This window comes from Pelodiscus sinensis, unplaced genomic scaffold (assembly GCF_049634645.1).
Source record: "Pelodiscus sinensis isolate JC-2024 unplaced genomic scaffold, ASM4963464v1 ctg94, whole genome shotgun sequence".
In the NCBI taxonomy this organism is placed as follows: Eukaryota; Metazoa; Chordata; order Testudines; family Trionychidae; genus Pelodiscus; species Pelodiscus sinensis.
The window spans coordinates 165001-188737 of NW_027465874.1; the positions used below are offsets into that span (position 1 = coordinate 165001).

Here is a 23737-nt window from a genome sequence, read left to right on the forward strand (position 1 = left end):
AAACAGTTACTGTTTCCCAGTTGAAATTAACTTTGTGCTGCAATTTGGGCTCATAGGTGAAAAAAGAAGAAAAAAAGAAAGGTAAAAACCGAACCAAAACAGTTCTGAGTGATGTAAACAAAATGGCTCCATTGACCCAAACCCCCATATTTTCCCCTGGCTTTTTGGTTCACAATATTTTTGGAGCTTTTGACTTTTTGCACTGATTTGGGATAGGAACATTTTTGAAACCCCATCCGTGGGACAGGAAAACCATTTCTCTCCTCACAGTCTGAACAGACAAAGGGTGGGAAGAGAAACTGAGGCACGGCAAGAGACAGCAGCTTGGCCGAGGCCTGGCAGCAGTGGCTGAGCTGAGAGAAGAACCTGACTCCCAGCCCAGCGCCATAGCCACACTGTTATGTATGGGCAGTCCCACAGGTCTGGCCAGTAGCCCATGTGGTATGGGAGTCATTTGAGGAGGAGGGGGCGGATGGCTGGGGGTGGCTGTGCCCAGGCGCTGCCAGCACCCAGCTGTACCTTCCAGGCTGTCCTCATGGTGCAGGTTGAAGTGCTCGTAGGAGTCCCAGCGCACCATGGGATCGGCGATGTTATAATCCACCGCGACAGACGGATGGTTCCGCAAGCTCTCCAGGCCTGCGGGGAGAGCACTGGTGAGGGCCATGGGCCGCCCTCCAACTGGGGTGGGGTCCGTCTCAGCCAGGAACTGGGCTTTGCTCAACCTGGCCAGCTGACTATGGGGACTCTGGCCAGCTTGGGGGCATCTCCTGCCTCTGGGAACTCCTCCCAGCCCAGCCCAGGGCATGGGAACTTCTGTCCTGGGGGTGTCAATTCTGGCTCTGGGGGGCTATTGCCTTGGTCCAGGGGCAGGAGATTCCTGGGTTGGCTTGGCTCAGTGTGTGGGGAGCTATTGCTTGGGGGGAACTCACCCCTCCCCGTCTGCCAGCCCCTCACCTTTCATCTTCTCGGGGCCAGAGGAGAAGACAAACTCCACGCTGGCTTCGAAGGGGAAGCGCTCGTCTGGGGAGAGGAAAAGAGAGGGGAGCATGTGAAGGGAGCAGCCATTGGCCGGGGGGTAGCACAAGAGAGTGAAGGGCAGGAAGAGCACAAAAGTTCCAGGTATGAGGGTGGGATGGGAAGCGGGGTCCCAGGTACAAGGGGGAAGAGGAGGGTCCCAGGCACCGGGTATGATGCAGGGATGTCCCAGGCACCGAGGGAGCAGGGAGTCCCATACGCCAGGGGCAGCAAGGGGATCCCAGGCACTAGGGGAGCAGGTGTCCCAGCGCAAGGCTGGGGGTGCTCTGCCCCAGAGAGGTGGCTGCTCATTTGGAGGCTGCCCCAGTGCAGCCCCCTACCCCACTCACCTTGCCAGGCATCATCCAACTCGTCCTTCCCGAACCAGAGCTGGGCACCATGGATGGTGCACGTGTGGAACTGGACGCGGAAAACCACGTCCCGGTCGGAGCTGCCGCTCTGCTTGTGGTAGCACTTCACCTGGCGAGAGGGTGGGTCAGCACTGCCGTAGGGAGCCCAACCATGTGCAAAGCCATGGACATGCACACAGGCCCCATGCACGCCCACACAGATCCCCGGGGCATGCACACTGACACTCCCCTTGCACACTCCCCCTCAGCCTTCCATGCGCACACTCACAGGCACACACTCCTCCATTTGGGCACGCTGATACCCCCTTGCACACACATCCTCAGACCCCCTTTGTGCACACCCATGGACACGCTCACCTCCATTTGTGCACCTTGACACCCATTTTCACAGCCCCACACGAGCTGTGCCCTGCCCCATGCTCACACCCACTGCCTGCTCCATGGAGCTGTCTGGCAGGTGACTGTGTCAGCCCCCCAGATCCTCCTGCCCCTTCCCTGCTGGTCTCAGAGCCGTCGTCCCCTCTGGGCTTTGCTCCCCATTCCTGGCACTGCCGGTACTCACCATCACATCCCCTTTCAGCAGCAGGGCTGGCTCTAGGGTGACACAGACCTTCTGGGGGCCGGGGCCTGGGATGCTGCTGCAAGGGGGGGCATAGAAACAGGAGGGCTGGGTCAGTAGCTGGTGGAGGCCCTGCAGCTCCCGAGCAGCAGGCGCCCCATACTCACTAGATCCCCGAGGTGTAGACAAGCTGCATGGCCTGGTAGATCTTCAGGAAGGGCTGGTAGCCTAGGGCAGAAAGCATGGGTCACAAGAGGGTCAGAGGGGGCAGGCTGCCCAGAGCGGAGCCAGGCTGGCAGACGTTCCTCGTGACTGGTGAGGGCACTATGCCATAGCCATGCGTGCAGGCTCATTTGGGAGTGAGCCTACACACACAGGAAAGCACTGCCTGTTCGCACACCCGTGTGCCAGGACTTGGGGATGTATACAATGTGTGCCCCGGTCGCACAGGCCTGCAGGTGTGTGCCTGTGCGTGTGCCCAGGTCGCACATCCCCACACACGGGAGAATGCCCACTGTGCAAGTGCTGGTGGGAGCACGTAAGGGTCTGTCTACACTGCAAAGTTCATTCGAACTAACAGCTCTTAGTTGGAATTAACTTTAATAGGGGCTACACGTAGAAACCTCTAGTTGGAATTTAAATCAAACTAGCGGAGCGCTTAATTCCAACTAGGTAAACTAACGCCTAGTTCCAATTAAGTAGTTCCAATTAAGGGCTGTGTAGCCACTTAATTCGAACTAGTTGGAGGCTAGCCCTTCCCAGGTTCCCCCTGGTGGCCACTCTGGGCCAAACCAGGGAAACTTTTCTGCCCCCCTCCCGGCCCCGGAGCCCTTAAAGGGCCACGGTCTGGCTACAGTGCTTGTGCCAGTTGCAAGCCTGCCAGCACCCAGCCAGCAGACCCTGCACCTGGCACGGCATGAGCCAGCCACCGGCTGCCACCCAGCCCTCTGCCTCTTCCCAGGACCAGGCTGGTGGCTCCCAGGAGCCTGCCCGGGGCTGCAAGAGGCGGGCGCCCGCCTGGTCTAGTGCGGAGGTCGTGGGGAGGAGGCCTCCAACGTCCACGATCTCCGCACTAGGCACAGGAATGCAGCCGTCTAGGGCAGGATAGTTGCCAGCCTGGGCACCAAAGGCCACGTGCGAACCCAGGAGCAGGTTTGCATGAAAATCAAGTTGGTCCAATGAGACCCCCGACCCTGAGCCCTGAGCTTAGAACATAAGAACATAAGAACGGCCGTACTGGGTCAGACCAAAGGTCCATCTAGCCCAGTAGCCTGTCTGCCAACAGCGGCCAGCACCAGGTGCCCTGGAGGGGATGGACCGAAGACAATGACCAAACGATTTGTCTCCTGCCATCCATCTCCAGCCTTCCACAAACAGAGGCCAGGGACACCGTTCCTACCCCCTGGCTAATAGCGCTCCATGGACTCAACCTCCATGAATTTATCTAACTTCTCTTTAAACTCTGTTATAGTTCTAGCCTTCACAGCCTCCTGTGGCAAGGAGTTCCACAGGTTGACTATGTGCTGTGTGAAGAAGAACTTTCGCTTATTAGTTTTAAACCTGCTGCCCATCAATTTCATTTGGTGTCCTCTAGTCCTTCTATTATGGGAACTAATGAAGAACTTTTCTTTATTCACCCTCTCCACACCACTCATGATTTTATAGACCTCTATCATATCCCCCCTCAGTCTCCTCTTTTCTAAGCTGAAAAGTCCCAGTCTCTTTAGCCTCTCTTCATATGGGACCTGTTCCAAACCCCTCATCATTTTAGTTGCCCTTTTTGGAACCCTTTCCAAGGCCAAAATATCTTTTTTGAGGTGAGGAGACCACATCTGTACACAGTACTGAAGATATGGCGTACCATAGTTTTATACTTCCCCTCCTCCTCCTTCCCCTGGCTTCCCCCTTCCAGCTCCCTCCTCCCAGGTTTCCTCCTCCCCTCTCTCTTCCCCTCTCCCACCTCCTTTTCCCAGTCTCCCCAGAGGTTAATCCCCCCCCCCCAGTTTTGTTAAATAAAGAGTTTTGAACACGTGTCCTTTATTTTTTACATCAGGAAGGGGGTTAGGGAGGGGTAAGTGGAAGGAGGTGAGGGAGGAAGGGGCACGAGCCCCCAATGGGGAGGACTGGGGTGGCTCTGGAGGGCTCCTCGGGGTGGAAACCCTCCTGCAGGGCCTCCTGGATCCTGACAGCCTCCCGATTGATCCCCCCGGATGGCAGCCTGCGGCAAGTGCAGCCGGGCTGATGGCCGAGTGCTGTGATGTGCCAAGTGTGGGCACTCAGGGCACTCCAAGCCAGGACTGCTTTGCTGTCCCTCATCGAGACAGACCAGCAAGTGGGGAACCCTGAGAACTGTCTGTCCGGGGTGGGGGCTGGGTCCCTTTAAGCGCAGCCCTCGGCTAGCCTGAGGCAGCAGCTCCACACTCTAAGTCCTAACCTGATGCCCTGCCAGCACTGGTTCCGACCAGCCTTAACTTCGGTTCAGGGTCCACTCTGTGTGGACATGCTAGTTCGAATTAGCAAAATGCTAGTTCGAATTAGTTTTTAGGTCTAGATGCACTAATTCGAATTAGCTTATTTTGAATTAACTAAATCGAATTAAGTCAGTTCGAATTGGTGCTGTAGTGTAGACACACCCTGGGTATGTCTACACTACCCCGCTAATTCGAACTAGCGGGGTAATGTAGGCAAACCGCACTTGCAAACGAAGCCCGGGATTTGAATTTCCCGGGCTTCATTTGCATAAGCCGGGTGCCGCCATTTTTAAATCCCGGCTAGTTCGAACCCCGTGCCGCATGGCTACACGCGGCACGGAGTAGCTAGTTCAGATTAGGCTTCTAATCCGAACTAGCTGTACTCCTCGTGGAATGAGGAATACAGCTAGTTCGGATTAGGAAGCCTAATTCGAACTAGCTACTCCGTGCCGCATGTAGCCGCGCGGCCCGGGGTTCGAACTAGCTACTCCGTGCCGCGTGTAGCCGCGCAGCACGGGGTTCGAACTAGCCGGGATTTAAAAATGGCGGCGCCCCGCTTATGCAAATGAAGCCCGGGAAATTCAAATCCCGGGCTTCATTTGCAAGTGCGGTTTGCCTACATTACCCTCCTAGTTCGAATTAGCGGGGTAGTGTAGACATACCCCCTAAGTGCCTAGTCTGCAAGTTCCCAGGTGCTCGTTTGCAGGTACCAATGGGTGGCTGTGCACCTAAGCATACACGTCTTGCACCAGCCTGCAGGGCGACCCCCCTCGGCTGTGCTCACCTTGCATACAATGGGGGGCTCACCGTGCACATAGACCCACTTTGCACACGCACCTGCCCATTGGCATGGCCCAGGGCTGGCACTCACGTGTGCCACACGCTCTTGGAGCACTCACCTCCGCAGGGCTGGAAGCTGGGGATGGCCGGGATGAGCACATGGTGCAGGAACAGCGTGTTGCAGTTCATCTTGATGGTGCCTGACAGCAGCCCACTGAAGTAACTGATGTACCTGGGGGTGGAGGGAGGCTCAGCTCAGCCCCAGGGTTCTGCCCCAAACTGGACCTGGGGGGAGGAGCCAGCCAATGGTCTCCATATGCCCCTCCTCTGCCCCTCGCCCCTTCCCACTCTCATTACTGCCCCCCCCTCACCTTTTCTGGGACGGCTGCAGGGATGTGGCCACTTTGTCCTCACAGAATTTGCGCATGGTCAGGGTACTGAGTGCCTGGTCCGCGCTGGGGAGTGGGAGAGACAAAGTCAGTGCAAGAGTCTCCCCTGGACTCAGGGCTTGACTCTGCGGGGGGGTAGGGGCTGGGGTGCTGAGGAGGGGGAGGGAAGGAAGAAAAGTGGGGGGAGCAATCCAGGGAATAGCCAGGACAGGCAGGGAGAGAGGCTGTGTTGAAGGGGTCGGAGCAGGGAGGAGAAAAGCCGAGGGAATGTGGGGGGCACAGGCAGGGGGGGGGAGAGGCTGGAGGGATGGGGGAAGACTGGGGAGGGAAACGGCCCAGGAGGTGGGAGGCTCTGGCAGGGTAAGGAAGAGGCTAGGGGACGGGAGAGGTGGAGTGACTGGGAGGAGGGAGGTAGCTGGCCTGGAGCAGTGGGTCTGGGCCGAGGGGAAGCAGCCAGCGGGTGCTGGAAATAGAGGAGCCACATGTGGGGGGCTCACCCCTCCCTGTACCTGGCAGAGATCTTGCTGTAATGCATGTAGGCTGCCACGATGACGCCCGTCTTGCCCTTGTTGCCCTGCAACAAAGCAAGAACGTCAGGGCCGGTATGTGTCCTGCCCCCCCCCCCCCCCCCCCCGGCCTCTTGCGTTCAGTCCCCGGCTCCCAGCACTCCCCCTCTCCCCCCTGCTGCACTGGGTTGCCCAGCCCCCTGGCTCCCAGCCTCCACCAGGGGAGCCCCCGGTCACGCAGTGTGTGTGGAGGGGCAGCCCCCCATTTGCACTGGGGCCTGGCTGAGCAACTCAGCACTCCCCATGTGTGCAGCTGCCTGAGTTGCCCCACCCTGGCAGGACCTGGCCCTGCCCAGCCCCACCTCCCCCGTCACCCCCATTCCTGGCTGTGTCCTGCCCCCACCTTGCAATGCAGCACCACCACGTGCTGGGGGGCAGCGTTCAGCCAGGTCTCCATGGCTTTGCAGATGGAGCAGATCTTGTCCAGGGGGGGTGCGTGCAAGTCCGGCCATCCGAAATCCTGAACCTGCACCAATTAGGAGGGGAGCAGTGAGATTCCTGGGAAGAGCCAGCTCAGAGCTAGGCAGCGAGATCCCATTGTCCCTTCCCTGGCAGAACGCGGGGATCCCCGCAGGCCGGGGGCACCTCTCCCCTCTCACCTTGGGGTTCAGCCTGCTGATGTCGCGGCGCTTCTCGGACAAGTTGAAAAGCTGCAAGGCAGAGAGCGAGTTCATTGGCTGCGCCCAGCTGGCACCCCGAAACCCTCCAGCCCCAACTGCAGCCTGAAGAGCTTGGTGGGAGTTCCTCCCCAGGGTGGAGCCTCCAGTCGCAGCCCCTGCCTGCCTGACTGCAGTGCGCCAGGGCCCAGCCGGAGCACAAAGCCCACGCGCACATGGAGGAAACCTCACCGGGGCAGAGGGACGGACACTGTTATCCCTGGCCAGCTACAACATGGAAACCGAGGCACTTGAGACTCACGCAAGGTCACAGGACACGTCAGTGGCCCCCAGTCCCCCACACTCTAACCACCAGACCCCCCCACCAGAACTCTGGATCGAACCGAGGAGTGCTGGCTCTCAGCCCCTCCCCCTGCTCTACCCACTAGCCCCAGCTGCCTTTCCCTGGCTCCCTCCCATACCATGTACTTATCCTCATGCTTGGACTTGAGCATTTGTGCCACCTCCCGCAGGTTGCCGCGGTAACGCTGCTCCTCCAGGGCGGGGGGGAAGAAAACGGAGATGATGCGCTCGGTGATGTAGGTGAGGTCAAAGTCGTACTTGCGTTCCATCACGTGGTCCAGGCTGAAGCTCCTGGAGGAGGGTGGGGGAGTCAGGGACATGCCAGCAGCTGGGTGCCTGGCTTCACCCCACCTTGTGCACCCACATGCAACCCCCTGGCCAGTGGATCCCCTCTCGTGGCTGAGTTCCCTCCCTCCCTGCCAGCCCCACCCACTCACCTGGGTAGCGTGCTCCGTTGCTTGGTGCTGTGGAGGGATTTGGTCGAGCCCTGGGGGACGGGAGGGGAGAAGCCGGTCAAAGGGGAAACTGAGGCCCCTGTGCTCAGCTCCTTGGAACTGAACCATCACTTTAGGGCCAGGCCATGGGGCAGGATAGGCAGCTGGGCAGGAACAGCCGGTGGGGAGCAGGGAGCATGGGACGGGTCCCACCCGCGCATGGCCTGCAGCTCCCCAGCCCTCTGGGAATGTCAGAGGCCGGGATCCAAGCTGCCCTCCCTCTATTCCCAGAGTCCTGCTGACTTTATGGAACTGGCTGTGGGCGTCCAGCCCAGAGGGCGGGCGGAGTTCTCCACTCGCCTCCCCCTCTGAGGGTATGTCTACACTACCCCGCTAGTGCGAACTAGCAGGGTAATGTATGCATACCGAACGTGCAAATGAAGCCTGGGATTTGAATTTCCCGGGCTTTATTTGCATAAGCCGGCCGGCACCATTTTTAAATGCCGGCTTGTTCAAACCCCGTGCCGCGCGGCTACATGCGGCACGGGCTAGATAGTTCGGACTAGCAAGCCATTCCGAACTATCTGTACGCCTCGTTGGACAAGACTGGGGGCTACAATCAACCCTCTTCCCACCATTCCCCCTTTTTCCCTGGCTTTGAACCCCACGGCCCAGGTCCCTTACATGCCTGGTGCATGCGGAAATAACCATACAGGAGTCTGGAAGGGTCCCCTTGCAAGCTCCCCGCTTCAGGGAGCCTGCTCCTGGCAAATGCCCCCCAATACACATGCACACACACGCGCACCACCCCCAAGGGAAGGGTTTTGGGGGCTGGCCCCCCACACAGTGTCACCGAAATGGATGGGACAGAGTCCATGGGGCAGCCCTACCTCTGCCCTGCAGGAAGAAGGCTCCCTGAGGCTGAATTTCCCAGGAACGATGGGTCAGCAAACCCCATGGCTACTTCCCAGGTCTGCCTAACTCCCCCCACCCGCCGCCTCCTCCACCATGCCTCTGCCCCCCCTTTGGGATGAGCTGGTCCCCGTCCAGCTAGGTTGTTGGCCTCTTGGCTAAGCAATGAAGGGTGGCACCCGTGAGCTGAGATCCACCACCCTCAGCTCTGACTGGGAGAAGTCGCTGCCTCAGCAATCTATGCTCAGATCCCTTTGAAACACACCTGATTTTGGGGTGGTCATTCCTGTAGCCTGTCATAAAAAAATCCCAGCGTCCAGCCATCCCCAAGCTGGATGGGAATGGAGCATGGATTTGGGGTGCGGTCCCTTCTCTCCCCCACGGGGGCACAGAAGGGTCCATCGAGGGGGGACTCACCAAGTGCTCGATGCGCCGGGCTGGAGTGGTGTTCCGCCTCTGGTGTAAGGGAAACGGGGAAGAGAGAGAAGGGGGAGTTGACGAGTGAGGAGAAGGAGATGGAAAACCATGCAAACAGTGCAACAGCGTCAGGCCTGGGCGCCAAGCCAGCTGGCCCTGAGGTCAGCAGCTGGAGTCTGTAAACCTCTCCAGGTCCCACAAGCTCTGACAGCGTGATGCAGCCTGGAGCTGGGGGTGGGGGAACAGGACAGCGTCAGCAGCAGGGGGCAGGTCAGTGGCAGACCTCAAAGGCACCATGTTGACAGGCACAGCTAATGGAGCTCCCTGCTTGTTAGCAGAGGTAGCCCAGTAGCCAAAAGAATGCTGGAGACTTAGGTTTGAGTCCCACCTCTGCCACTGAGCTGCTGTGTGACCTGCGGTGAGCCTGAGTGCCTCAGTTTCCGTTCCCACACTTTATCCCTATGCTAGATTGTGCGTCCCTCTTGTCTGTTGTGTGAACCCGTCTTTCACTTTCCGCTGGTGCTTCAGCACTATGTGCTTCTAGCTCCAGAGCACTGGGGGCAGCTGTCATGTGCCTAGCACGGTGGGTTCTAATTCCAGCTGAGCCCTCTGAGGCAGGTGGCAGCAAGGCACGAGCCCCAGCCCTGCCTTCGGCCTCCCAGTGGGCACCCGATGGTGCTGGGAGCGACCAAAGCTGCCTTGTGCGTTATTCCTCTGAATTGGGGCCCCATTTCCTTCCTAGATAAGCCAGAGCCCAGCTGGCACCAGTGATGGGCAGCAGGAAGTGACACGGATGTCAGGGTGAGGAATCGCCATGGGAAAGGATTCGCCTGCTCTTCCCGGGATCAGCGTGGGCAGGTGGGGAAAGCTCACGCTGGCCAAAGGGCTCTTAGTTCCAGGAGCTTCTCAGCCCTAGGCTTGCAAGCTGGGGGCAGTGCTGGAGTTACCCAACATGCTGGCACTGGCCATGGGCACATCGGGCTCTCCAGGCGCATGGGACTAAGACTGACTCCTGCGATGCAGAGGGCAGTGCAGGCCACAGCAGCAGGGGCCTGTTCAGTCTAAAGGTCACCAATGGCCTGTCCTCCCAGAGGAGATGGCAGCTCCTGGTCTGTCCGGCCCAGTAGCCTGTCTCCTAGCAGTGGCCAGGGCTGGCTGTGGCTGTGGAGGACGAGTGCCGAGCAGGCAGCCAGCCTTGTATGTTTCACGGCCATTAAGAGCAAAGCTGTTGAGGTTCACAGGGGCTGTTGGTGGAAATCCAGCCAGTTATTTAGGTGCCCAATGGACCAAAGAGTCTCCTAGGCTCCCAACTGGACACCATCCACCTGACTGCACCAAGAAAGCTAACCAGTGTGGTCCATCTCCATGCTTCATGCCCAACACCGGCTGGGGTCAGGAACCTGCCTGCAGAGGTCAGTGTTACATCAGCTGCTTCCTTGGGAGCATCTGGCTAGAGATACCATGGGCTTGAGTAGCTTGGAAATTCTAGGCAGGGCTGAGGCAACCCGTGAGGAAGGGCAGGGCTATTATCCCTGTTGTACAAGCGGGGAAACTGAGGCACAAAGCAATTGAGTGACTTACCCAAGGTCACATGAAGCCTGTGACAGATCAGGGATTTGAACCCAGGCTTCTTGAGTCCCGCTTCCACCTCTGGCAAAACCAGCCCTCTACTCACCTGAGTGTCCATCACACACTGCTGTGCCCTGGTGTGAGGGCCACCTGAGGCAAAGCACGGTGGAGAATCAGGCCTTGGAGAGTTTCCCAGGGGATTTTCCTGTCTCAGGCCAGAGAAAAACCCTCCTGCCAAAGCCACTGGCTGGGAGATGCTGCAACTGGATCTTCTCTGACCAGGAGGGGTGGGATGATTTTTTACTGCCAAGGGATGAGCTCACCCGGCACCAGGTCCCAGGCCTTACGTCTACGCCAGCTGTTTGTGCACCACGCTTCCCCCGCGCTAATGCATTGCTGACATGCCGTAGTGCAGCACCTAGGTGTGGGTGCACTGCAGGCAGCCATGGGCTGGCCTATGGCAGGGTCAGATTTGGACCCAACCAAGCTACAGTTTAGCACCTCAGCTTATGAGGGGCCTCTGAACACAAAGCAATGACTGGCTTTTAGTTGCAGCCCTGCCTATGCACCGGCTGCTCTGCAAACAACACACCACAGACAAGTAGCTGCCCTAATCCAGCGCTGGCCAGCAACCTTGGGAGGGAAAGTTCAACCCACTCCCATGAGCTCTCAATTGTTCTGGTCTCCATTCTGCCCCAAGAACCGGTCACCAGGAAATGCTCCACCCACTGAGGTTATCCCAGCTTGCCACTGAAACCCGGATGCCACCCAATTCCAAGGCTTGCACTGCATATGGGTATCCGTGTCACTTTCCACCGGGGTAGAAAAAGCCCCGGGAATTTCCCCAGCCTCACAACAGACTATTCAGGGGCTCTAACGAGATGCAAACACCAGAGCATCCAAAGCAGCCATCCAGGAATGGCTCACTCAGCACTGAAATGCTGCTAGTTCTGGGGTAGAACGCAGGAGCTCATTAGCAGCTACACTGCATCCTGTTTAGGACAGGAAGTGACTCTGACTCTATTCCATGCCAAGGGTGCTGTGCCTCTCCGGTGGCTCTGTGCCCCCCAGCCAGAGAGGCGAGGCGAGGTAGGTCTGTTAGCTCACTCACTAGGAGCCAGGTTTCATCCCTGCTGTTGGCCCCAACAGGGAGCCTGGCATTGCACAATCCAGCAGAGACCACTCGGAATTACCCAGCTTGGAATCTGACCGGGGCCGGGTGGATACAGCTCCTGCTCGTGAAAAAAGTCCCGGCAGATATGGAAGGAGCAGGAATCACCTTGGTTCTCCCTTTGGCATGAAAGATGGCACCTCCAGCAGTGCCCAGGGCTGGCGCTGGGACAGAGGAATGCGTGCTCCTTTCTGACCCCCCACCCTCCTGCCCGGGGTTTCCTGAGCCATCCCCTGACCCCGTGGTCCGGCAAGATCGAACCCAGCTCAAGACAGCAGGCTGGTGGCTCCCAGGGCTGGCACAAGGAAAATGCCCCCTCCCCGTCCCCCTCCGCATGTTAAAAGCCAGAGGAGCCATGGCTCAGATCGCCAGTGGGGTGTGAATGGGGACAGATGGACTTGGCACTTACCAGCTCAGGCGGGGGAAGGGGCTGGCAGGATGAGGCCACCTGAAAGAAGGAGCAAGAGCGAGGTCAGCACAGAGCAGGGACCCCGGCCCGGCAGCGTCCCCCGAAAGGCTGTGCAGTGGCAGCTGGGATATTTCTTCCACCCGCCTCCAGACGGGACGTCTGCTCCCCTGGGCTGGGGGCAAGTGGGGAGGAGACTGTGGCTGGCCCGTGAGGCGGGCTCTGTGCAGCGAGGAGCCTGGACCCCCCCAGCTGTGGGGAGAGGGTGTTTTTCTTGGCCCGGGCTGGCCCTTTCCAGCACAAACACACAGAGCCTGCGATTCATGGTGGGGCCTGGGAGGCGGCGAGGCCGGAATGGGGCTGGGGGTGGAGGGTTTATATAGAGAGAAACATAAACTGGCTGCGCCCCACCCCGGGCTGGGGGCGCACAGTGAGCCATTCAGCCCAGTCCCGGCCCCATCTGCTTCCGGCCCCACCCCTACCCCTACCCCACCCCCCGCCTCACGCAGGCAGCCCTGCTCCAGCCAGGGAAAAGAAAACGGCCTTGGAGGAGCTGGTGAACCCTCCCCTGCCCACACCCCCTCAGGCTGGCTTTCCCATAATGCTCAGGGGCTTTGGCTAGAGGACCACTGAGGCCGCTGCACTTGGGGCAGTTGTGAGTGGGGCGGGTCCGTGCCTGGTCTCCAGGGCAGAGCTGAGTGCGCTGTGATATTAAGGGCAGCACAATCCCCCCTTAGGCCCATGTGGGACAAGAACTTGCTGCAGAAGCGTCTGCACATCCTGCTAAGGGCATATCTACCCTGCACGCTGAGCTGGGGCTGTGGCTCCATGTTCCCAGCCCACTTGAGCATCGACCTGGCACAGTACACCATCCTGCTACCCCCAGCGCCAGCCTGCCCCTGCCAGACCCAGGTCCTGCCTGCCCTCGCCTCGCCACCCTTCACCCACGCCCTGCTGCCTAGCTCCGCACCAGCATGGCAGCCCCCTGGCCTGGCTCCATGCTCTCAGCCCTCCCAGCAGCCAGGAAACGGGAGGCGCCAGACCGCTGGATGGCACAAGCGGGGTGGGGCTATGTGCCCAAGGGTACAACCTGGGGAGCAGGGCCTGGCAATCCATCAGGCTGTGTCATGCCACCTGCCCACCCTCCTGCCCTGCCCTCCAGCCCCTGGGCACCCGCCTGGGAGCGGCTCAGAGCTCACCCAACAATCGCAGGCACCCTAGCAACGCTGTGCGGTGCCCAGGCTTCGGGGTGTGTTGGGAACAGGCAAAGGAGGGGTGTGGAGAAAACCAGGGAGGGTGTTGGCTCAGTTAGGGGTTTGGGGGGCGGGGACATGATGGATACGCATACGGATCAGGGAGAGGTGGGCTGGAGAGTACAGGCCAAGAACCACCCAGCCTCCCACCTCAGGAGATGGGACACGGCTACAGGATGAACCATGTCGCCTGAATCTGCAGCCAGACCCCCAGACACCTGCCCTTGCTCCCCATGGCAGCCGGGAGCCCATCAGCCAGTGCAGGGAGAGCACAAGCCATGGCTGGCTGGGCACTAGATCGTGGGGCTGGGGCTGAGCGGAGCCCCAGGCATGTCAGCCTTGGCAGTGCCACAGCTGCACGTGCCAGCACCAGGCACCAACAAGCCCCTAATTACAGGGTGCACAGATGCCCCGCCAGGATGGAACGGTAGAATTAGGCAGGTGGGTTCTGCCAAGTCAGGATTTCTTTGGGACAACATCTGCAGCCCAGGCCAGATGAAACGCCTGACGTGCCTTACAAAGGGGATTCCTTCCTGACCACCCCACGCCCTGGAGAATGAGAATGACTCAGCCAGGAGCCATAAATCTCTATTGACAATAGTCAGAAAATTAGCTGGGCCTTTCAGTGAGCCATCTGAGGGACTGGACTGAGTGCCACCCGCCTGGCCTGCCTCCCTGTGCAGCAGTGAGGCTGAGTAGCCAGGCAAATCCCCTGCCCCACCCCAGCTGGGCCTATACTCCCCCCAGAGTAATGGGGTGGGGTACTTCCTTTAGGAAGGAACAGGCAGGAGAAAGGTTATTGGTTGCCTCTTGCCTATGGACAAAAGGACCCCCCCATCTCCATCCCCCCCCCCAGCCTGCCCTGCCCCTCCCCGGAGCCCCTAACCCCCGCAGCCTGAGCTCTCCCCTCCCCTCCTCTAGGCTTTGAAATCCCTCCAGAACCTCAGAGCAGTCATCCGCCTCCCCCTGCCTGAGGCCCTCCTGGAGCCGACCCTATGAACTCACCTCCCTGGAGCCACTCGCTGATCAGACCCCCCCCCCCCCAGCCTGCACTGCCCCTCCCCGGAGTCCCTCGCTGACCAGACACCCCCACCCCCGTCCCTCACATCCCTCACTGACCAGACCCCCACCCCAAGCCTGCACTGCCCCTCCCCGGAGTCCCTCGCTGACCAGACACCCCCACCCCCGTCCCCCACATCCCTCACTGACCAGACCCCCACCCCAAGCCTGCACTGCCCCTCCCCGGAGTCCCTCGCTGACCAGACACCCCCACCCCCGTCCCTCACATCCCTCACTGACCAGACACCCCCCCCCTCAGCCTGCACTGCCCCTCCCCGGAGTCCCTCGCTGACCAGACCCCCCCCCCCCCAGTACTCCCTCCCTCCCTCCCTCCCCATACCCTGGGACCCCGCACACATTCAATCTCCTTTCCTTTCCCGCCTTCCTAGGCCTGCCTAGGGATTGGCCGAGCTCCCACCTTGGAGCAAGCACCGTCTCCTTTGCAGCTCCTGCCGGCCGCCTCTCTGGCTGCCTCTTGTCTCTTCTGCAGCCATCGCCCCCCCGCCCTGTCTCCTCCCCTCCCAGCCCACATCTGTCTGAGCAGCATTTGCCATCCAGAGCAAAGTGTGCCGCACAAACTTCCTGTCCCACCCCCCGCTCTCAGCTTTGGCCTGGGAAAACATCTGGCTGGGTGGAGAGGGGGCTGAGCTGTGGGAAAAGCACTGTAACCAGAAACCCTGAGAGAGGCAAATGGATGTGACAGGATGGGGGGCACATGGACAAAGTCCCCTCCCCAACCCCGCGTGGGGCCACTGTTTTCTGTTGACTGTTTCACTGTGGCCTTTGCCAACCATTGCACTTCACCTCCCTACCCCCAAAAATAAACTGGTAGGTGGGGAAACTGAGGCACAGAGCACACAGTCACTGTGTGTTGGTAGCAGAGCTAGTGACACAACTCAGGAGTCCTGGCTCCCCAACCACCCCCTTCTCCCACACTTTGTGCACACTCTCTCCCAGAGCCCGGGATAGGACTGAGGAGTCCTGGTCCTGGGCCCCCTTCATCTACCCACTAGATCCCACTGCCTCTCCAAGCCAGGATGCTTCATTCTCTGAACCCTCCTCTTGCAAGGTTTCATCTCAACGTAGCATCACTGGGAAAGGGCCCTGGCATCTGGAGAAGAGCCGCTGGGCAGGATACCTGCTTGGCCATGGTGCCTGGCCTTGTCCTCCCTTCCCAGCAGCAGGCTCTGGGCACTCGGGCACCTCCTGCCAGCTGATAAATGCCCTTAATTGGTACCCCTAGAGCAGAACAAAGGGACTGGCTTGCTGAGAGCTAGGGCAGTGCCATCGCTAGTGCTAGGCACTGCAGCCAGGCTCCTGCTCCTCCTTTGACCTTCACATTTACGGCTTCTTTCATCTGTCTTCTCTCCTTCCTCCTCCATTTCTTCCCTCCTCGCCTTCCCCTTCCTGCTCCATTTCTTCCCTCCTCGCCTTCCCCTTCCTGCTCCTCCCGCTTCCTCCTCCATTTCTTCCCTCCTCGCCTTCCCCTTCCTGCTCCATTTCTTCCCTCCTCGCCTTCCCTTTCCTCCTCCATTTCTTCCCTCCTCACCTTCCCCTTCCTGCTCCCTCTTCCATTTCTTCCCTCCTCGCCTTCCCCTTCCCGCTTCCTCTTCCATTTCTTCCCTCCTCGCCTTTCTTTCCTGCTCCCTCTTCCATTTCTTCCCTCCTCTCCTTCCCCTTCCTGCTCCTCCCGCTTCCTCTTCCATTTCTTCCCTCCTTGCCTTCCCCTTCCTGCTCCCTCTTCCATTTCTTCCCTCCTTGCCTTCCCCTTCCTGCTCCTCCCGCTTCCTTTTCCATTTCTTCCCTCCTCGCCTTCCCCTTCCTGCTCCCTCTTCCATTTCTTCCCTCCTTGCCTTCCCCTTCCTGCTCCCTCTTCCATTTCTTCCCTCCTTGCCTTCCCCTTCCTGCTCCTCCCGCTTCCTTTTCCATTTCTTCCCTCCTCGCCTTCCCCTTCCTGCTCCCTCTTCCATTTCTTCCCTCCTCGCCTTCCCCTTCCTGCTCCCTCTTCCATTTCTTCCCTCCTCGCCTTCCCCTTCCTGCTCCTCCCGCTTCCTCCTCCATTTCTTCCCTCCTCACCTTCCCCTTCCTGCTCCCTCTTCCATTTCTTCCCTCCTTGCCTTCCCCTTCCTGCTCCTCCCGCTTCCTCCTCCATTTCTTCCCTCCTTGCCTTCCCCTTCCTGCTCCTCCCGCTTCCTCCTCCATTTCTTCCCTCCTCACCTTCCCCTTCCTGCTCCCTCTTCCATTTCTTCCCTCCTCGCCTTCCCCTTCCTCCTCCATTTCTTCCCTCCTCGCCTTCCCCTTCCTGCTCCCTCTTCCATTTCTTCCCTCCTCGCCTTCCCCTTCCTCCTCCATTTCTTCCCTCCTCGCCTTCCCCTTCCTGCTCCTCCCGCTTCCTCCTCCATTTCTTCCCTCCTTGCCTTCCCCTTCCTGCTCCTCCCACTTCCTCCTCCATTTCTTCCCTCCTTGCCTTCCCCTTCCTGCTTCTCCTGCTTCCTCCATCTCCTTTGCCCCTCACCCCATGCTACCTTCACAACTCACCCCCTCCCAACCCTGAGCATCCCTCCAAGCCTTGGAGTCCCCTGAGCTCTTCTCTGCCACAGGCTGCCCCTGGTGGAGGGGCACAGAGGGCAGATCAGAGGTGCATCTGGTCCTGTCCCTGCCTCACCTGCAGCTCCCTTCCACTGCCAGCACCGTAGCTGTAGGCCAGAGCTATGTGTTTTACCTGGGGGTTAGCAGGGCAGGGTGGTACTTGTCTTTAGGCTGCTGGGCTTCTCCATCCAACTGCTCCCCACATGGGGGAGGCCCCAACACCCCCTGCAGCGCCGAATCTTCTCCGTTTCGTCTCTCTTCCCCTCCCTCGCGCAGACACTTCTCCCTTTGCCTCCTGACTTTCCCTCATCCCGCTCCCAGCCTGGGCCCCAGCGCAGCCTCCGCCCCTTGGTTGGACAGACCGGTCTGCACCAAGCTAAGAGCCCCAGAAAATCCCAGAGGAGAACCAGCAACTTCCAGCTGCAGCCGCTGGCCCGGGGCCAAGACTAACTCCCAGCTCTGTGCGCAGCCACAATTACACAACGGCTCTCCAGGGCTTAAAGGGCCAGAGACTCCAACTTTGGGGGGGCCAGCCTGGCTCCAAGGGGCTGCACGCAGCTGCGGGGTTCAGCATGGGGCCACCTGCATCTGTCAGAGAAGGCTCAAAGAAGCCCAGCCTGTGCAGAGCCACAAGGAACAGTTCCTGGCACCAGGTCCCACGTCAGATGTGTCGGGCAGTACAGACTCAGGCAGCATTGCAGGTTGACACACTTGCAGGGAGCAGTGCTCCAGGGTTGTGAGCTTCCCCACAGCAGTGCCCTGTCGGGACCCAAGTGCTGTGAACTTACCCACACCAGTGCCCTGCCAGAACTTCAGTAAATCTGAGGTCTCCCAGCACACAAAGCCCCAGAAACCGGCTCTGGTGTTATCAGCTGCAGTCCATCTCTCTGAGAGGAAAGGACTCCACATCCTCATTCCAGAGCCCAGAGAGGGTTTTCTAGGGCATGCTGCTCCCCCCACCACTGTCCTCCCCTAGCCTCCTGCTCCTGCTGCTCCTCAGAGATTCCCTCTTCTGCTCATATCTTGCTGAGCCCACCCAGTGCTGGCCCAGACAGAGGTAAGGGCCCAAATCCCCCAGTAAACAGGGCAAGACTCTGGACTCCCAGTGCTGCATTTCCTCCTTCCTTCCCCCAACCACATAGCAGCCATGGGGCTGCAAAGCCCAGTTCCTGCAGCCAGGCAACAGCCCCATGGCGGGGCCAGGGGATAGCAGGCCACCCACTGCAGCCACGGTCCCCCATCTCTCTGCAGCCAGGAGCACATTCCTGCCCATACCCCTCCTGCCCCGGGGGATGAGCCATCCTCCCCATGCCTGAGAGCTGCTGATGGGCACGTCCTGGGGCTGGCAAGCATCTCCTCTGGCTGCAGCCTTGGAGCTAGTAGGATGGGAGTACACCAAGCCATGTGCCTGCTGGGCCTCGCAGGGCAGCTGGGGTCTCTGACCCAGGACAAGTTGGGCCCCTGCCTGCTGCACTGGGCATAGAATCATAGAACCATAGAGCTGGAAGAGACCTCAAGAGGTCATCAAGTCCAGCCCCCTGCCCAAGGCAGGACCAATCCCTACTAAATCAAGCCAGGCATCCATCAGCTGGACTTGCCCATCACCCATGGCCAGGCAGGGACCAGAGGGCTGGCCTCCAGCCATACTCTCCACTCCCACCTGGCACCATCCCTTCTCTTACCTTCGCTTCGCACGTCTTGTGACTGGCGATCTTGCAGACTGCGTGGAAGAGGAAAGGAGGCATGAAAAGGTGCACGGTGTGCTGTGAATGGGTGTATCCCAGGCCTGGCTCCTGGCCAACCAAGGGCTGGGAGTGTGAACCCTGGCACTAGTGCACTGGGGCCTGGCTCCTGGTGTGCCTGAGGGCTGGGAGTGTGAACCCCGGCACTAGTGCACTGGGGCCTGGCTCCTGGTGTGCCTGAGGGCTGGGAGTGTGAACCCTGGCACTAGTGCACTGGGGCCTGGCTCCTGGTGTGCCTGAGGGCTGGGAGTGTGAACCCTGGCACTAGTGCACTGGGGCCTGGCTCCTGGTGTGCCTGAGGGCTGGGAGTGTGAACCCCGGCACTAGTGCACTGGGGCCTGGCTCCTGGTGTGCCTGAGGGCTGGGAGTGTGAACCCTGGCACTAGTGCACTGGGGCCTGGCTCCTGGTGTGCCTGAGGGCTGGGAGTGTGAACCCTGGCACTAGTGCACTGGGGCCTGGCTCCTGGTGTGCCTGAGGGCTGGGAGTGTGAACCCTGGCACTAGTGTCCCAGAACCTGGCTCCTGGTGTGCCTGAGGGCTGGGAGTGTGAACCCTGGCACTAGTGCACTGGGGCCTGGCTCCTGGTGTGCCTGAGGATTGGGAGTGTGAACCCTAGCACTAGTGTCCCAGAACCTGGCTCCTGGTGTGCCTGAGGGCTGGGAGTGTGAACCATGACACTAGTGCACTGGGGCCTGGCTCCTGGTGTGCCTGAGGGCTGGGAGTGTGAACCATGACACTAGTGCACTGGGGCCTGGCTCCTGGTGTGTCTGAGGGTTGGGAGTGTGAACCCTGGCACTAGTGCACTGGGGCCTGGCTCCTGGTGTGCCTGAGGGCTGGGAGTGTGAACCCTGGCACTAGTGCACTGGGGCCTGGCTCCTGGTGTGCCTGAGGGTTGGGAGTGTGAACCCTGGCACTAGTGCCCCAGGGCCTGGCTCCTGGTGTGCCTGAGGGTTGGGAGTGTGAACCCTGGCACTAGTGCACTGGGGCCTGGCTCCTGGTGTGCCTGAGGGCTGGGAGTGTGAACCCTGGCACTAGTGCCCCAGGGCCTGGCTCCTGGCATGCTCGGGGACTGGGAGTGTGAACCATGACACTAGAGGCTGGGTATGGTGCTGCTGGTGCAGCAGGCTGCCAGGTTCAGATCAAACGGGTGGCATCTCTCTCACCACCCACCCCAGGTTTGAGGCTGGCAGTGCCGGTGAGGGCTGGTACCTTGGCAGACGAGGCCCAGTGCCGTGATGGATTCCTTGCACACCACACACGCTCGCTTCTTCTTCTTAAAGCCCTTCTCCTTGAAGCTGTGCAGCTCTGGCACCTTCTCTGGCTACAGAGGCAAACACAGGGTAGTTCAATGCAGAGGACACTAAAGAGTGGGGAAAGCAGTGTGAACAGAGCCCATGGGTACAGAGCCACGGCTGCGCATGGAGCCCTGGGTTTGGAGCCATGCATAGTTCCCAGCTACAGAGCCATGAGTAGCACCTTGGGAGAAAGCCAGGTACAGCACTGTGGCTACAGTGTCACCTATAGCAATAGTGGCTAGAAAGCCATATTGTGCCCATGAATATGGCACCCCACGTATCCCACGTGGACACGGCGCTGCATCTGTCCCAGCCAGACCCAAGCCCACGAATATCAGCCACAGGTCCATGCTGTGGACAGCAGCCACTAGCCACTAGCCCCAAGCCCCACGTGACACTAAGGGCACTGCCGTTGGCATCAGCGCTTGTGGCACCTTGCAAGATGGTCACTGGTGCAGCCCTGGCAGGTACAGTGCAGGTAGAACAGCCGGTGCTGCCGCCCACATGCCAAACCACGCCAGCTGCTGTAACTCCACTGAGCCCCTGCACCACTGAGCATGCCCACTGCCACCCCTGTACCCCCAGAACCCATCAGGCACTGCAGGGCAGCAGCCACAGCCCAGGGTCACCCAACAGAGCAGTGGCAGAGCCAGGGAGAGAAACAAGCTCTCGTGTGCTAGGTCAGCCCTTCTGCTCTGTGACCCTGCAGCCTCTCTTGATGAGCCTTTACAGGAGAGAGTGAGAGGGCCCCAGGCATCCACCTGGTGGGGACACTGGGTCTCCATAGCGTCCTCCCCGGGCTGGTCTCTGGGCACAGCAAGCCCCATGCCAGTGCCAGGGTCCACTTCCCAGCCCCCAGTGCCAGTTTGGACCAATGACGGTGTCAGCTCTGCACGGAGGCCATGGGGAGGAGGCAGGGACCGTGTCCTTTCCTAACTGGCTCCCCCACCCGCTCCCCGGCTTCCCAGCCCCACAACCAGCACCAATTAGCCAGAAAGGCAGCAGCTGGCCTGCCGGAAACGCAGCCTCTTCAGAGGTCAGATTCCAGGCGTGCAGGCCGGGGGGAGGGTCTCCATCTGAAATGCCATGGATTCCCTACAGAGCCGCCCCCCTCACGCCCACATTCCACTGGCCTGAGCCTGGCCCAGGGCTAGGAATGGCCACTGCTAGTGCTATCTGGATCCCTGCTCTGTGCCTTGCTTTACCCTCCCCCTCCTGGTTTGTTTGGCTCATGAGTTTTGTGATCTCAGAGCCTGCTACAGCAGCAGCAGCGGGCAGGGCGAGGGGGTCGAAGGCAGATCAAATGTACGTCAAGTGCTTTCAGGTTGCAGTTAACCTGGCCTGGCCCCCGCTCCTCTGAGAGCCCAGCCCTGCCAGCTCCTCAGTGCTGCCTCCTAAGGGCAGGGGTCTTACTGCTTCCAGAGCCCCCTTCTCCCCACACCCCGCATTGCATGGTCTGGCCACGCGCTCTTTGGGCTTGGTGTATGAAGGTGACGGGGGGGGTCTGAAACCACCATTCATTCCCGTTGGGGGAGGACAGACCACAGGGTGCCTCCTGGTGCCTCCCCTCTTTCTCCTCTCTCCCACCATCCAGTGGACGCTGGAGCTAACTACCCTTAAGTAGCCAAGCCACCCAACCCAGTGGCCTGTTCCAGCCAGGAACGAACCCCCGTCCCTCCCCGCATCTGCTTAATGATGCATGAAATCAGCCAGGCACCCCCTCCTATCCCCCCCCCAGCAGGGCAGGAGGCTCCTGGGACATGTAGTTCGTCCCTGGGGAAGGGGGAGAGTGAAACTGGCCCTGCGCTTGTATAAACCCCACTGAATGGGCCATTCAGGCAGCTTGGGCATGGCTGCCTGCACTATAAATAGCCATGAATCGCCGGCTTTGTTGCACAGCACCTTCTGTGAAAACAAGGCTCTTTCTGAACGGGTGGGGATGGGCCACATGGCCCCGCGGGATGGGGGCAAAGGACGGGGCCATGGTGCTGTGCAATGTGGGGCACGGGGACAGGGCCCAGTGAAGTGGGGGGACAACGGCTACACCCCTGCGAGGGGAGTAAACGCTGCTGTGCTAATAAGCCCTCCCCCCGAGCTGCATGCACGGGACAGGGCTTGGAACCCAGAGAAAGCCCAGTCCAGGCGCTGGATCCAGCCGGGGGCTTGGAGAGGCTGACACGCCGGTGACAGACCCAGTACAGAACCAGCCAGCTCACTTCAGGGACACTCTGTTGTACTGCCGGCTGGGCTCCAGCTTGGAGCCAGGGAGCTCGAGTGACAAGCTTGCACTGGCACCCCCATTCCAGACACACCGGCACCCGCTCAAACACCTGCAGGCCTGCACGCTGTGCTCCCACCCCACCCCACCCCCTGGACGCCTGTGCACTGCCCCATGTCATGTGTGTGCAGGCCTGCTGGGCAGGGCCTCCCCATTTCCTTCAGCCCCACCAGCCTCAAGCAGCTTAGGGCCTGGGCAGCACCACCCCACCGGGCACCTCTTACCGGCATCCCGTTCAAACGGCACTGGCGTGGGGGTGGGCCGACACCTTTCCTCTCAAGGCGGACTGCTCCCAGCCTGGGCTGGCGCAGAGAACAGCTGGAAGCTGGCTTGGCTCTGCGCTTTCGCAATTGTAGCCTGTGGGGAGCTGCGACACAGCCTGCTCCCTCTCCCCACCCCCTTCTCCCTGCTCGGATCCAGGAACCGGGCAGCAGAACAACATGTTTACTCACTGGCTCGGTCACGATGCTGCCGGCTGAGTGCCCACGCCTCAGGCAGCGCCTAGCACCCCGCTCGGGTCACCACCGAGCAGCACGCCGTAGCCATCTCCCAGGGCATGGGCATGCACCCAGCCACCTGCCCCAGGCTGGGCCCCTGTGGGCAGAGTTCAGTGCCCAGTGGTCACAGTGGCTTGGGAGGGGACGTTGGGGGGGGTGCTAGGACGCAAGCTAAGAGACGGAGGAGGCTGAGGAGAAGTGCTGAGGGAGGGGAAAGAAAGAGAGCAGGATGGGGCCAGGACCCAGGTTCTCCCACTCGGAGCAAAGGGGAGGTTCAGGCTGTCCCACCTGGTGCTGAGGGCTGGCAGATCAGGGCAGAGGCGGTGTCCTATAACATGACAGACACGGCTTGCTCAAACTGCCATTGCTCGCAGGCCCACCCCGCTCTGCCCCTCACCCTGCCCTCGGCGGGACTACAAGACGTGTGGAAGCCAGGTGTGCCCAGGACCTCTCTGGAGAAGTGTCCCTGGTAGCACCAGGCTGGGATCAGGGGCCAAGGGTCCATGCTGTGACCCAGGGTGGGGAGTGTATGTTCTCCCTCCCTTCAGGATACACACACACACACACACACACACACACACCCCCGAGCTGGCAGAGAACAGCTCCTCCTGGTGCCCCCCCCCCCCACACACCCCCGAGCTGGCAGAGAACAGCTGCTCCTGGTGCCCCACACACACACACACACACACACACACACACCCCGAGCTGGCAGAGAACAGCTGCTCCTGGTGCCCCATACACACACACACACACACACACACCACACACACACACACACACACCCCTGAGCTGACAGAGAACAGCTGCTCCTGGTGCCCCATACACACACACACACACACACACACCCCCGAGCTGGCAGAGAACAGCTGCTCCTGGTGCCCCATACACACACACACACACACCCAGAGCCGGCCCCCTTGCCTCCGGGCACTTGCACCAGGCCACAGCAGAGCTCCCGTCCCTTGCCTCTCCGTCTAGATGTACGTGGGAGGAGAGGTTCCCCCTC

General features: G+C 60.2%; 1 protein-coding gene across 11 annotated transcripts in view; it reads right to left on the reverse strand.

The window, feature by feature from the left end:
- TNS2 (tensin 2) overlaps positions 1 to 23737 on the reverse strand; it is a 53021-nt gene that overhangs the window by 14273 nt on the left and 15011 nt on the right. For 8 of the 11 annotated variants that reach the window (XR_012899151.1, XM_075915905.1, XM_075915901.1 and 5 more), the window contains exons 2-17: positions 19871 to 19982; positions 18602 to 18639; positions 12022 to 12060; positions 8873 to 8911; positions 7547 to 7596; positions 7229 to 7400; positions 6750 to 6800; positions 6494 to 6616; positions 6094 to 6158; positions 5567 to 5650; positions 5315 to 5427; positions 2112 to 2172; positions 1948 to 2023; positions 1365 to 1494; positions 955 to 1020; positions 520 to 636 (exon numbers count right to left, since the gene is read on the reverse strand). Coding sequence is in view for 10 of the 11 variants with exons in the window: in XM_075915905.1 (XP_075772020.1) it covers positions 520 to 636; positions 955 to 1020; positions 1365 to 1494; positions 1948 to 2023; positions 2112 to 2172; positions 5315 to 5427; positions 5567 to 5650; positions 6094 to 6158; positions 6494 to 6616; positions 6750 to 6800; positions 7229 to 7400; positions 7547 to 7596; positions 8873 to 8911; positions 12022 to 12060; positions 18602 to 18639; positions 19871 to 19982 (1336 nt within the window). In the remaining variant the exon portion in view is untranslated. Of the gene's footprint in view, positions 1 to 519; positions 637 to 954; positions 1021 to 1364; positions 1495 to 1947; positions 2024 to 2111; positions 2173 to 5314; positions 5428 to 5566; positions 5651 to 6093; positions 6159 to 6493; positions 6617 to 6749; positions 6801 to 7228; positions 7401 to 7546; positions 7597 to 8872; positions 8912 to 12021; positions 12061 to 14748; positions 14861 to 17052; positions 17886 to 18601; positions 18640 to 19870; positions 19983 to 22458; positions 22622 to 23737 lie in introns of those variants that run through there. The other 3 variants (XM_075915902.1, XM_075915907.1, XM_075915904.1) reach the window with 3 other exon arrangements.